Source organism: Molossus molossus, unplaced genomic scaffold (genome assembly GCF_014108415.1).
Source record: "Molossus molossus isolate mMolMol1 unplaced genomic scaffold, mMolMol1.p scaffold_m16_p_5, whole genome shotgun sequence".
In the NCBI taxonomy this organism is placed as follows: Eukaryota; Metazoa; Chordata; class Mammalia; order Chiroptera; family Molossidae; genus Molossus; species Molossus molossus.
The window spans coordinates 48775654-48790319 of NW_023425388.1; the positions used below are offsets into that span (position 1 = coordinate 48775654).

A 14666-nucleotide genomic window follows, 5' to 3' on the forward strand; every position below is an offset into this window, starting at 1 on the left:
GTGTTTCCCTTGGTAATTTCCCATACCACCCACGTGTTCTGCAGTGAGAACGTATACTTTCATGATTAGAAAAAGCCGTAAGTTAGAAAAGCAGGGTTGAAAATAACCCTAGAAAACTGGTTCCAGTGAGACCTGAGACACTCCTCCCTCGTCTACAAGGGACCTGGTTTGAAGGGACGAGAGTGATATCCAGCAAGCAGCCATCAGGGGCCCCAGACTTAACTCCACAGGCTCAAATGTTTCTCCGGAGGGGCCCCGGAGTGTCCTCACCTGATCCCGTCCTCCCGACAATGCCAATCTTCTCCTTAGGTTTGATGGTGAAGGACACTTTTTTCAGGACCAGGGGCAGATTTTCTTGATATCTCATCTCTGCACTCTCAAAGGTCACCTCTCCTTCCTGGGGCCAGTCAGGGGAGGGAGCCTTGTTCTTAATTCTGGCAGGTGCTTCCAAAGAGAGAGTCTGGGGAGACAGAAGTGGCAGGTTCAGACTGACCCCCGATTCTGCAGGCTTTGTCATGAGAAGTTAAACCAGGATACCCATAGCTGCCACACAGAGGCAGCTGGAGCCCTGGTCCCTGCTGTGAAAGATTCTCTTGGCTGTTGATGCTTGGAAAGAGGCAGAGTACAATGGCCACTAAGTCTACAGTGGCTACTCCTAAGCAGCAGCTGGGGCAGGGCAGTGACCTTTAAACTGCCTCCTGTCTTAAGGAATTCTTCCACAAAACTGCCTTGGAGGCCAAGGGTGGGGAACACGAGGCTTTCTTTTCCTCTTCGACCCAGCAGTTTTTATTGGAATTCTTTGCAAATATCCCACTCCAAACAGGACTGCACCATTTGAAAACCACTGGCCTAAACGCAAAGAAAGGTAACAATATTTATGGAACATGTAATCAGATCCTGGCATTCTGCTGTGTCCCAGTCAATGCGGGAGACACACACTAATCCCAACTCTGCCTCTGACGGCTGTGTGACTGGACATGTCACTTCTGTCCTCCAGGTCTCATTTGCAAACTGCGGGGACTGGATTAGCTAATCTTGGAAATCTGTTCCAGCTTTAACACTCTGTGTTTAATGTAACTGCTTGTAATTTTATCACCAACAGTCAAACCTCCCAAAGTTTTAAAACTTTCTGGCAACTAGTCATGGGGCTTAGAGGGAAGTAAGGGCAGAGTCTGTAGTGCTCTGGGGTGGAGACTGAAGTCTAAAACTCCAAGCCGGAAGGGTCTCGTGTTGGGACAGGCATCCATGTCGGACACTGGCAGTGTCCCCAGAAATATGATTAGTCTGTGCAGGGTTCATGCTATACCACAGCTGACTACCCACCCTGACCTCTCCAGCAAGAGACTCTCACCAACTGAGATTTAAGCCAACACTACACATCTGTACATACACCCATGTATCATCCACAGACCAGAGCACTGGGCAAAGAGGCTAATGTAAGCTATTAGCAGATTATATTAGATTGCTATGTGCCATTCTTTCCCAGGATAATCACTTGTAAGTTTGAGAAATATCCTATGACTAATGAGGTTCATTGTCAAAACGAGTCCGTGGAGCATGTCTCTGCTAGAAAATGTAGTTCAGCCCTGGCCGGTTTGGCTCAGAGGTTAGAGCGTCAGTTCATGGACTGAAGGGTCTCGGGTTTGAGTCCCAGTCAAGGGCACATACCTGGGTTGTAGATTCATTCCCCAGCCCTGGTTGGGGTGTGAATGGGACGCAACCAATCTATATGTGTTTCTCATATAGATGTTTCTCTCTCTCCCTCCCTCCTTTCCACTCTATCAAAAATCAAATGGAAAAATATCCTCAAAACAAACAACAAAAAATATAGTTTACATAGCACACTAGTTCTCAACTGAAAGGGTAGTTTTTCAACACTATGCTTGTAAGTCATTATTTGGAGCTTGGAAAGTACTTTTCCCATGTAAACAACAACATCAATGCTGCTGAACTCTCCAGCAGTTCATAAGATAAGTAACTCCCGAGAACTGAGTTAAATGTTGAGAACCCTAACTACTGACAACTCTACTTCTTTCTACAGAAAATTGCTTTCAGGGCTCCAACTAGGACACTAGCAAGACACTGCCCCATGGCAAGGCTGCAGGGTGACTAAGGGAAGGTGGGAAGAGCTAGGTAGTCTCGGTAGCAACTAAATTAACTGGTTTTTATTTATATATTTATTAAAAACAATTTTTTTTTTATCCTCGCCCAAGGACATTTTTGCATTTATCTTCAGACAGAATGGGAAGGAGGGGGAGAGAGAGAAACATCAACATGAGAGAGACACATTGAGAGGTCGCCACCCATATGACCGCAACCAGGGCCGGGGACAAACTGCAACCAGGTACATGCCCTTGTGGGATCTGAACCCGGGTCTCTCTGGTCCGCGGGCTGACGCTCTAACTGCTGAGCCAAACCAGCCAGGGCCTAACTGGTTTTTAAACTATGAATGCAATTTAGAATTATCTATGGGGCTTTTAAAACTTTAGAAGCCAGGGCCCCCCCAAGACCTACTGCACCAGGATCACCTCCAGGGGCCCATATCTGCCTTTGCCTAAAGTGCAAGAGGGAGTCTTGACAGCCATCTCTGGTTAAGAACAAGTGAACCAGACGAAGACTGAAAACAATGCATGGTTTTACACAGTGTAAGAAAAATGTTACATTGGTCAGCTTAACTGAACTAACAAGGTTTGGAACATTTTGGACATTAGCTGATGAACGTTAAGTTCTCAATCACACGATTCACAAATATATTTAGCAAATCTTATGCTAATTCTCTTCTCCATTCCACGCCTGCTGGAGAGACTGCTGGTCTTCCCCTGCGGGATGAGAGAAGGCAGAGAAGACATGCTGCCTCCTTGCATGTCCACCCGAGGCCGTGAAAAGGTAAAACGCCTCCACGAAGGCTGAGGTCACAGTACAAGGCCTGTCGCAGTCTGACCTTGATGTAGTGGTTGATCCTCTCCACTGAGGTGAAGCGAGCTTCTGTCTCAGTAGCCAGTCTGACAGTAAACTGGAACAGCCCCGTTAACTGACAATGGAAAGCAAAAATCCAAGAGAGAGTCCATTATCAATACATGCCAGGACAACGCTAGAAAACCTCCTTCATCTAGGGGACCAAACCCAATCCTAAGAACTGGACACATACTGCAGCTGGTTTTAGGAACTGAGCCATTCTCTGAATATTTAAGACAAGGCCTATTACCCCAAATCATCTGTAATTCTCCAAAACACAGTTGGCATTGCGGTACTGCTGGCACCAACTTTCCTGTATCCAAAGGCTTTCCATCCATCTTTGCATGTCCAGTAACATGTATCTGTGGCTCCCGATGTGCACCTGCACCTGCTGTGGCAGTCACGGCAAATGGAGGTGCGTATCACCTGGGAGCAGCTAGTGGGAATGCTTCCGGGAAAGTCAGCTGAGAGAAGTAAGGCTGAGCAGACAGTGCACTGCAGACTAAGGATTCTGTTACTGCCCATCCAGTAACCAAGTAAGTCCGAACGACGTGGGCAGCCACCTCTGGGAATCTGCGACGATATATATCTCTTCTCGGCTTTCCTTTGCCTACTTCTTTATCTTTCCAATATGGAAAAATGTCCAAACATATACAAGAGGAGGAGGACAGTATAATAAATTCCCATGTACCAAACATCCATCTTAAAAAACTGTCAACTGACAGATAATATTGTTTCATTTATACCACCCCACCTTTCTGTATTATTTGGAAGCAAAGCCAGCTATCCTATCGTTTCATCCATAAACACTCAAGCGTGTATCTCTCTAAAATATAGACTCTTTAAAAACACAATACCACCCTGGCCGGTTTGGCTCAGCGGTTGGAGCGTCGGCCTGCGGTACAGAGAGACCCAGGTTCGGTTCCCGCTAAGGGTACGTACCTCGGTTGCAGTTTGTCCCCGGCCCTGGTTGGTCATGCGGGTGGCAGCCACTCGATGTGTCCCTTTCACATCGATGTTTCCCTCTCTCTCTCTTCCTCTCTCTCCCTCCTGCTCTATCTGATCAAAAAATGGAAAAATGTCCTCAGGTGAGGATAAAAAAACAAAAACAAAACAACAAAAAAACACAATACCATTACTGATTACCATGATGACATCTAATAATTAATAATAATTCCTTAACATCTTCAAATACCTAGTCTGAGCTCAAGTTCCCAGTTGTTCTTTGAACTAAAGACCCTAAAGACCCTGTAACAGTGTTGGGAAAAGCAGGGGCCTGAAAACAAAACACATATAAGAAGCATACTGAGGATGCAGTATTCTTAGAAGACTACAAAGAGGCCAGAGATGACAGGATGGTGAATAGATAAACCTACTATTAGAAAACCATTTTCAAAAGCACCTTTATAAAGAAATAGCATCTATTTCTTAAACACATGCAACAGACTTCAATCCCTTTATTTCTATATATCACTCTCTCCCATCCTCCCGCCCCAGCCAAGTCCAGATGGTTACCATAAAAGCAGTCTGCAAGATGCTCGAGGAGTCAGGTAAAATGTGGCTTAGGGCAGAGGCTCCGACCATACCTCTCCTAGGCCAGTATAGGAAGGACTCAAATGAGCAAAGGTGATGCCCGCATCCTGGAGACTGACCTGGACAGCGTAAGAGATGGCAAGACCCGCATAGGCTGGGGAAATGTGCCCGTGCATGAGAACGATCATCAGCCCGGTGGTGGTGATCAGGGCGATGCTGATCAGGTCGAGCCGCACAGCCAGCCACCGCATTGCACAAGTGAACAGGAAGAAAGGACTCTGGTTGTTATCCAGTAGCTCCTGGTACCTATGAGAAAGGCAGAACAACTAATAAGCAAATAAAGTAACACCAGACCCTGGTCACGGATGATGGCAAAGCTCTGGTGAATTATGGACCAGGGGGCTAATACTTAAGTACCTCCTGTTTGTTACTAGGAGAATAATATGAAAACTTAAGAAGTGCGGAGTATTTCAGGCTACACACATAGGAGGACACGGGGTTTTCTAGTTTTACCCTTTCAAAGAAACGTATTCAAGCCCTGGCCGGTTTGGCTCAGCAGTAAGAGCGTCGGCCCGCATGCCCTGGCCGGTTTGGCTCAGCGGTTAGAGCGTCGGCCTGCGGTCCGGAGAGACCCGGGTTCGGTTCCCGCTAAGGGCATGTACTTCGGTTGCAGTTTGTCCCCGGCCCTGGTTGGTTGTGCGGGTGGCAGCCACTCGATGTGTCCCTTCACATCGATGTTTCTGTCTCTCTCTCCCTTCCTCTCTCTCCCTCCCACTCTATCTGTACAAAAAAATGGAAAAATATCCTCGGGTGAGGATAAAAAAAAAAAAAGAGCGTCGGCCCGCAGATCAGAAAGGCCTGGGTTCGGTTCCCGCAAAGGGCATGTACCTAGGTTGCAGTTTGTCCCCACTCCTGGTTGGGGTCGTGTGGGTGGCAGCTACTTAACATGTCTCTCTCACATTGATGTTTCTCTCTCTCTCTTCCTCTCTCTCTCCCTCCTGCTCTATCTCAAGATAAATGCAGGTGAGGATAAAAAAAAATATATGTATTCAAGCTGTTGGGGGAAAATACCTACTTTAACAGCATAGGGAAACATGGGGGGAGGAGACCAAATAAAGAGGCTGTGCTAAACTAAACGTCAGAAATATGTCATTTTCTCAAAGAAAGAAAGGTTATAAAGGCAAACTGCAGAAATGGCCCAAGGCCAGGAAAAGGAAACTCTCAGACTGACAGGCAAAGTGGAAATTGTTTGCTGACACACCATTACTGGGCAGAATGACACCTGTTTCCCAAGGCCACAGAACAAAGAGCCATGAGCTAAACCATAGCAAAAAAAAAAAAGTATGTCCGGCCAGTGTGGCTCAGTGGTTGAACGTCAACCCATGCACCAAGAGGTCGCCGGTTCGATTCCTGGCCAGGGCACATGCCCAGGTTGTGGGCCAAATCCCCAGTGGGGGGGCATGCGGGAGGCAGCCAATCGATGTTCTTTCTCATCAATGTTTCTCTCTCTCTCTCCCTTTCCCTTCCTCTCTCTCTAAAATCAATAAAAAGAAAAAATTAAAAAAAAAAATAGTAGGCAACCTTTGCCAACGAAGGAGGAAGGAGACACTACTAATCACTAGGGGTCCTGGAGGGCACATCAGACGCATCTGAAGGCTCAGGTAATACACACAACTAGGACTCCAGAGCAGGAAGTCTTTCCAGGCAAATGTGTGTTGCTTTAAAAAAAAAAAATCACACCCTGGTCGGTTTGGCTCAGTGGTAGAGCATCTGGCCTGCGGACCAAAGAGTCATGGGTTCAATTCCAGTCAAGGGCACGTACCTCGGTGCAGTTCAGTCCACAGCCCTAGTTGGAGTCGTGCAGGAGGCAACGAATCGATGTCTCTCTCACATTGATGTTTCTCTCTCCCTGCCCCTCCCACTCTGTCTGAAGATAAAATGGAAAAATATCCTCGAGTAAGAATTTTTTTTAAAAAATCACATTTCTTCCTTACACTAAGATATGTGCTCTTTAGAGAAAATTAGAAAATGCAAAAAAATGCAAAAGTCCAGTAATTCTACAGTTAAAGCCGGAGTTAATATTTGGTTGCATTTCCTTCCAGCATATATATACACACACACATACATAGTCAGTATATTTTAATCTTTTTCACTGAAAGTTAATGTTATTTTTCTGAGTTGCTTAACCTAATCTTTTTACTCTAGATTTTCTTTTAAAAAATTAATTACTTAATTTATGGAATAGAAAATATTTTCACAGGACAGACTATTTAAAAGGTACAAACATCGCCCTGACCAGTGTGGCTAAGTGGTTAGAACATCAGCCCATGGACCCAAGAGCTGCAGGTTCATATTCCTGATCAAGGGTACGTACCTCTGTTGAGGGTTCGATCCCTGGCCCTGGTTGGGGTCATGCGAGAGGCAACCAATTAATGTGTCTCTCTCACATCAATGTTTCTCTCTCTTTCTCCTTCCCTCCCTCCTACTCTATCTGAAAAAAATCAATAAAAAATATTCTCAGGTGAGGATAAAAAAAAAAATTAAGATAAATAAATGGTACAAAGGTTTTATCATGAAAGTCAGCTTTTCTCCTGCCCATTCTCCAGCTATCCCATTCTCCTCTCCAGTGGCAACTATTCGTTTCTTGTGCATCCTTTCAGAGATATTCTAAATGTTACATATACATATACACTTACAAGGGAGAATAGCATACACACACATCAGTACTTTGCTCTTTTCACTAACATATCTTAGAAATCATTCTAAGTACCTTTATCAGTACCTTTAGAGCTGCCTCATGTTTTGTTTTTGTTTTTTATCCTCACCCGAGGACATTTTTCGATATTTTGTTCAGATAGAGTGGGAGGGAGAGAGAGAGAGAGAAACATCAATGTGAAAGGGACATATCGAGTGGTTGCCACCTGCACGGCCCAACCAGGGCCGGGGACAAACTGCAACAGAGGTACGTGCCCTTAGCAAGAACCGAACCCAGGTCTCTTTGGACTGTAGGCCGACACTCTAACCGCCGAGCAGCCAAACCGGCCAGGGCTGCCTCATGTTTCTTTTTTTTTTTCATCCTCACCTGAGGACATTTTTCCATTTTTTGTACAGATAGAGTGGGAGGGAGAGAGAGGAAGAGAGAGAGAGAGAGAAACATCGACGTGAAAGGGACACATCGAGTGGCTGCCACCCGCACAACCAACCAGGGCCGGGGACAAACTGCAACCGAGGTACATGCCCTTAGTGGGAACCGAACCCGGGTCTCTCCGGACCGCAGGCCGACGCTCTAACCGCTGAGCCAAACTGGCCAGGGCTGCCTCATGTTTCTTAAGGGCCACATAATATTCCACTCTATGAGTATATCATAGCTCCTTTAACTAGTCCTCTGTTGAAGGACTGTAGGTTAGTTTCAATCTCTTGTTAATACAAATCTCGACAACGACTAGGTATATAAATGTCTCAGATAAACAATATTCAACTAATTAAAATGTCAGTCTAAAATCAATAATTATCTTTAACTGTTCAAAAAAAAAAGCAAAACGCCATCAAATACGGCCACTCAGGAATGAAAGCCAAAAGACTCCAAATCTATGTTTTTGTCTTCTCATTTGCTCAGAAGGGAGTTCCACCAAGCAAGTAAATTTTAATCAGAGACAATTAAATCACTAGTTGTCTTAGTAATGAGCTTTATAATCCCCTATTCTGACCAAGGAAGACCTCTTGGACTCTGATTAAATTCAGAGATGCTGGCGTCTCTTTGAGCCCTTTGGGCCCTCAGCACTAACCTGTGCAAAAACTCCTGCCCTTTGTTGTAGGCATGAATGGTGGCAAGGCCCTGTATGCTGGATGTGATGTGGGAGAGGAAAGGTGACTGTGTGATATTGTCCAGACGCTTCAGCTCTCGAATCAGGACCCTGGAGAAAGAACGAGTTCTGGGTCAGAGGGTAGAGAGCAACTCTGGCTCCATCGTCTGCGCTGGAAGACACGAACCCTTCCCCTTTACCTGGACACAATGTGCAGAACTGCGAAGAGGATGATGAGGGGTGCTACTGCCACCAGGAACCATGGGAAAACCCCTGCGATCATTCCAACACAGAAGAACACCAGGATGACATTTTGGATGAACATCTCAGCCTGAAAGGGCAGGCGCACATCGACTAAGGGAACCGTAAAGAAACAAGCGTCAGGCTGTGGGTATCCGCAAACAGGAAAAATGGAACCCAAAATGAAAAACAAAAACAAAAAGTTGTGTGCTATCTTTTCAACAGTCTGATTAAAAAAAACAAAAAACTAGATACCGGATTGATCTAATTTTTCTTGTCTCAAGAAAATGTAAGTATTCTGCCCTGGCCGGTTTGGCTCATCTGTTAGAGCATCGGCCTGTGGACCACAGAGTCCCGGGTTTGGTTCCCGCTAAGGGCACATACCTAAGTTGTAGTTTGTCCCCGGCCCCGGTTGGGGTCATATGGGTGGCAACCACTCGATGTGTGTCTCTCTCTCTCTTGCCCCCTTCTTCCCTCCCACTCTATCTGAGGATAAATGCAAGAATGTCCTCGGGTGAGGATAAAAAGAAAACATAAGTATTCTTTCTCCCCTGTGCCCTCTCTTTGGTTCACTGTTGCCCAACCCCTTTAAACATTTCCCCCCTTTACAAAGTAATATATGCTTGTTATAAAATATTTTGAAAATAAATGTGCAAAACAGATTACACATAATCTTTATTCTCACCCAAAAACAATGAATTGCTATTAACATTTAAGAAAGTTCTCATCACGGAAAGTTTTAAACATACACAAAAGTCAAAAGAATACAGAAACTCAAAAAGTTATCAACATTTTCTCCATTTCCTTTTTGGCTACCTCCTCCCTATACCGTATTTTTGGAGTGGGGGGAGATTGGAGTATTTTTATGCAAATCTCAGCTATATTGATACCACTTACTTTTTTTAATTTCAGTCTTTTCTCCATTTGTGTGTGTGTGTCATGCATCAGTTCTGCATATCAGTGATAGTTTTGAGCCCTTGTTGCCTGTGCCCATGGTTTTACATTGCTTATCAACATCTGAAATAAACTCCTTCTACAGAGGCAGTAACAGTGCAGTAAAAACATTAGCTCTGGGGTCAAAAAGATCTGGCCAGTGTGGCTTGCCCTGGCCAGTGTGGCTCAGTTGGTTGGGCGTCATCCCATGCACCAAAAAGCTGCTGGTTGGATTCCTTGTCAGGGCTCACGCCCAGATTGCGGGCTCAATCCCTGGTAGGGAGTGTGCTGGAGGCAGCCAATCAAGGCTTCATTCTCGCACCGATGTTTCTCCCTCTCCCTTCCTCTCTCTCTAAAAAGCAAGAGAAGAAAAAAAAAAAGATCTGGGCTCAATTCCCACTTTCTTATGCAATAGCTGCGCAATCTTGGGCAAGTTATTTAACCTTTCTACACATCACCTTTCTCATGTATTCAGTGGGTGAAACAATACCCACCTCATAGGACTGTGGTAAGGAGCAGGACAAGGCATGTAGGACATTCAGCACACAGGAAGCCTCAATGAATGTCAGGTGGCGTTACTAGCAGTCTGGGCTCTGGGAAGTATTTAAGTTCTGGTGCTGGCACAGACCATGCAGCATCCAGAAAACCTGCCAGAGGCTCAGGCATTCAGAAAGCAAAGAAACTACCTCTGAAATGAATATATGTTTTTCAATCTCAAATGCCCCCAGTCCAAAGCCTTTATACTAACTCAATCCTCTGAATTTTTTTTTTTTTTTTTTCAGGTTAAATAAGATTGAATGAAAACTTAGATGAAAGGTGAAAAATCAGATGGGTCCTTTGCCTAACTATAAGTTGTGACCTGGAGAAAATGCCAAAACTAAAATGTTCCTGGTCCAAACACCAGCAGCCACTGTGGTCTCAGAATACAAGGCTGGATACAGCTGCATTACCAGGGAATGTCCTCTAGGAGGCTGGAGGGCACAGTGAGCAAGTGGTGAGGAATACCTTCATCCATGTCTCTGGAAAACCTGTTGAGAATCCTCCCTGTGGGGGTAGTGTCAAAAAACTTCATCGGGCTTCGCAGGATCCTTCGGAAAAGCTCATCATGGAGCCGGGAGGAGGCTCGCAGTGTGCCCTAAGGAGCAGAGTGCCAAGTGGTCAGGCCCCAGAGACCCAGGGACTCAGTTCCTGCTCCACAGGTCATAACCCCACAGGATGTCCACTCCCCAAACTGGAGAAGGGCAAACGGCCACGGAGCAATGAGGTGACTAATAGGAAAAGACCGAGGCTAATGGGATACAGGTCATTCCAGTGAAGGCCACTGTGTCTCAAAGGAGCTCCCCTCCTCAGAATGACCCAGAGAGAGGCCATGCTGAAGCCCGGCCAGGCAGTAGGGTGAGGAGGAGCAGAAGCCACCACCGCATACCTTGACGAAGACAACGCCTCGCACGGCTTTCAGGATCAGCATGACAGCCATGGAGAGGGCATAGATGCTGGCATAGTACTGCATGTGAGGGTTGTCCTTCATGCTGCTGCTCACCAAGGTCTTGTTCCCGTGAGTCACTGTGGTGTTCTGTTCGGAAGCAAGGCTCTATGAGGCACGATGCCTAAGAACCGCCAAGAACCATGCTCAGGGTCACTCTCAGCTCAACGGGAGGGGCAGGATAATGACTCTGGAATCTGGTGTGGCAAACACAAGGAGGGCTTTGCCCCTCTCCGTCTCTCTTTTCTAATGGATGAGGGCAGACAGCCCATAGGTGTGCTACTGATAAACTACCACTTCTTGAGTTGGTCAGGGAGCAAGTTATCTTGTGAGGTCACAGTAGGGACTCATCTTTTTCATCTGGGTGACCCTTATTCATTGCATCTTTTAATCAAAAACTAGTTTCCTTAAGAACAGCCAGGGAATATAGAGAGATGGCCATATTCTTAGACATAAAATATTCCCATTAATGAGTAACCTTACCCCGCTTCCTTCCTTGATCCAGTAACTCAACCACCAGTTGCTGAAGGCAGTACTGCCCACGTTCAACATGAAAAGGGATATAATGAACAGGAAAGCCAAGGGGCCCCCAGCAGCCTGGATGTAGACACCATACACTGACCATGGCACTGAACCCTGCCCCTTCTCTTCCGCTTGCACCAGCTGCCCTAGGTAAAAAAAAAGAAACACAAATTCAGAAGGAAAAAGCTATTTTCCAAAACAAAGTCACCTATAGAAGAACAAAGTCAAAGTGAGCCTATAGTTTCACAGGGCTCTGGATCAGAATAATTTCCTATTTATCAGAAGCATTCATTCATCCATTTAACATTTACTAAGCACCTCCTATAAACAGGCCCAGGATGAGGCCCTGGAACAGTGAAAACAAGTAAGACCAGGTCCCTGCCCTTGAGATCTGCCTGAGGATCCCTCCACAGTCTAGTAGGACAGACAGATAAATAAACACATAATTCTAACACAGTGTGTTAACACAATGCTAGAGCTAGATGCAGGGCAGTGTGGGAACATCCAGGAGGTGTAGCTAACCTACTTGGGGGAACTGTGGGGTGGTTTAACAGTGAGGCTTCAGGGAAGACATTATGTGTAGTCCACACTGCACCTCGAAGGTGAGCCTGAGTCGGCAGGTGGGGAAACGACGGGCAGCGGAGGTAATGTGCACACCAGCAGAGGCGGGAAAACGGCAGGACAGTAAATACAGACCCAGTCGGCATGGCTGGAACAGTACGTGTGCCGGCGCAGTGGCAAGGGATTAGGTCGATTAGACTGCTGTGCTGTCAGAGGTATTTGAACATTACCCTTCAGACAAGAACCTCTCAGGGGAATGGGCTGCAGGGGTGTGAAGGACTGACTTCAGCCCTATTGGGCTAGATGGGCCTGGGGTGGCCAGTCCAGCCACCTCTGACAGCGAGCGGCCTCTTCCATGCATCCCAGTGTCCCAGATGCAAGACCTCAGGTGAGGAGGTGACACAATAGAAAGAGAGCTTTCTTTTTAAAATTATTTTTAAGGTGCAAAACTGCTATTCTCTGGAGCATTATCTCAATGTGTTGAGATTTTGCTTATCAGCAATTGTTGACAGTTTGGCTCAAATCAACTCACAAAAATTATTTTTTAAAAAAGAAAGAACTTGCCCTGGCTGGTTTGGCTCAGCGGTTAGAGCATCAGCCTGTGGTCCAGAGAGACCCAGGTTCGGTTCCCCCTAGGGGTGCGTACCTCGGTTGTGGTTTGTCCCAGGGCTGGATGGGTCATGCGGGTGGCGACCACTCGATGTGTCCCTTTCATGTCAATGTCTCTCCCTCTCCCTCCCTCCCTCCCACTCTATCTGAACAAAAAATGGAAAAATGTCCTCGGGTGAGGATAACAAAAATAAATAAATAAATAAATAAATAAATAAATAAACAAACAAATAAACAAACAAACAAACAAACAGAAAGAAAGAACGAAGTTTAAGACAGGACTGCATTCCTTTTTTGTGGGGAGGGGGGCAAACTGTCATGTAGCTTAAAATTCACCAAGGTGAAAACACCGAAAGTATTGGAAATTGCTTTTTTTTTTAATCCTCACCCGAGGACACCTTTCCATTTTTCACTCAGATAGAGCGGGAAGGAGAGAGAGGGAGAGAGAGAAGCATCGATGTGAAAGGGACACATCGAGTGGCCGCCACCCACACGACCCAACCAGGGCCGGGGACAAACTGCAGCCAAGGTACATGCCCTTAGCGGGAACCGAACCCGGGTCTCTCTGGACCGCAGGCTGATGCTCTAACCGCTGAGCCAAACCAGCCAGGGCTGGAAATTGCTTTTTTACCTCCCAGCATTTGCTGGGAGTTATCAGTTGGTAAGAGGAAGTGTTGACAGAACAGGACTCTAGGTAAGGAAAGTCAGGGAGGAAAAACCCTGGTGTAACTCTTGGCCACAGCTCTGGGGCAACCTCCGAGGAGTGTGCCATTTGAACAGGGAGCCACCCAGAACACAGGCATTCCTGGAGCCGGAACACCTCTGCTTTGTTTGGTATTAACTTTTAAAGAGCAGAGGTGAGTCAAAAAAGGACGGTATACTTCTATACCTCTAACCTTTTTACATACTCAGGATGACTCAGTTATGACCCCATGCTGCACAGGAAGAGAGAGGATCGAGGGCCATGCTTAGGGCCTTGGCCTGCCCTTTAAGCACACAAAAGGTGCCTCATGGTCTCCTGATAGAAGAACTTTGTTATTTCAGGAATATAAGGCCAGATAATCTACAACAATACAATGTTATCAAACATCATGGATTACCACATGGCATAATTTCTGATATACTTTAATGACAAATCTAAAGTCTCAGAAAAGTTCATTACCTTCCTCTGGCTTCACTGCTTTCTCCTTCTTTACTGATCCTGCTTTAGGACCCTTGTCTTGTGACTTCTTCTGTGAACCACTGGTTTCCTTTTTTGAATTAATCTAATATTTAAAAAAAAAAAAAGTGATATGGCCATTCAGACAAACATCCACAAGATACACGAGACAATCATCTATCAAGCTGCTGCTATTCTTGAAAAGAAATACATTCAACTTCTTAAAAAGGCTACCTATACTCATTTCTTGTATTTCCTCAATTCCTGCCATCTTTGAGATCTGGGTTCCTACCCTATTCCCCTGATATTGCTCTTCCCAAAGTCACTGAAGACCTAAATCTCCAAACACAGTAGCCTTTATGTTCTCATTCACTCCAACTTGTCCAAAGTATTGAGGCTGGGGTCACTTTCATTCCTCCCACCTCTGATCCCCATCACTGAATGCAATCACAGGGCTGAGCGTGTCCCACTGCTACACAGGACAGCCTCACCCTTCTCGGTGTGGTTAGACCTCCACACGCTGGCCCTCGCCTAACTGCAAACTCCCCTCCCATTCCGGGGCTCCCACTCTCATTCCAAACTGGATTTCCTGCCATTCCTCATACCACGGTGACTTTCCACTTCGTACCTTTGTCAAGGTTGGTTTTTCACTTGGAATGCTCCTCCCCTTCCCCCAACACAGTCACAGTTGTCCCCATTCAAACAGATTCAAACCTTACGCCTTCCCTGAGATAACTCGGATTTGTCTGGAATAGAGTGCATGCCCCCCGCCCCCAGGCACTTGTCAGCAGCACTATCACAGCACGGTGGCTGTAAATGTGACCCGGTGTAACAGCACAGGGCACTGGTCTACCCTAGGAGACTGTGG

General features: G+C 46.0%; 1 protein-coding gene across 10 annotated transcripts in view; it reads right to left on the reverse strand.

Moving 5' to 3' along the window:
- The window catches only part of ABCC5 (ATP binding cassette subfamily C member 5), a 90041-nt gene that overhangs the window by 13602 nt on the left and 61773 nt on the right, over positions 1-14666 (reverse strand). For 8 of the 10 annotated variants that reach the window (XM_036243763.1, XM_036243761.1, XM_036243766.1 and 5 more), the window contains 9 exons: positions 13802-13904; positions 11431-11615; positions 10891-11037; positions 10470-10599; positions 8492-8645; positions 8274-8402; positions 4608-4794; positions 2942-3031; positions 271-460 (listed from right to left, as the gene is read on the reverse strand). In XM_036243763.1, coding sequence (XP_036099656.1) covers positions 271-460; positions 2942-3031; positions 4608-4794; positions 8274-8402; positions 8492-8645; positions 10470-10599; positions 10891-11037; positions 11431-11615; positions 13802-13904 — 1315 coding nt within the window. Of the gene's footprint in view, positions 1-270; positions 461-2941; positions 3032-3205; positions 3347-4607; positions 4795-8273; positions 8403-8491; positions 8646-10469; positions 10600-10890; positions 11038-11430; positions 11616-13801; positions 13905-14666 lie in introns of those variants that run through there. The other 2 variants (XM_036243770.1, XM_036243762.1) reach the window with 2 other exon arrangements.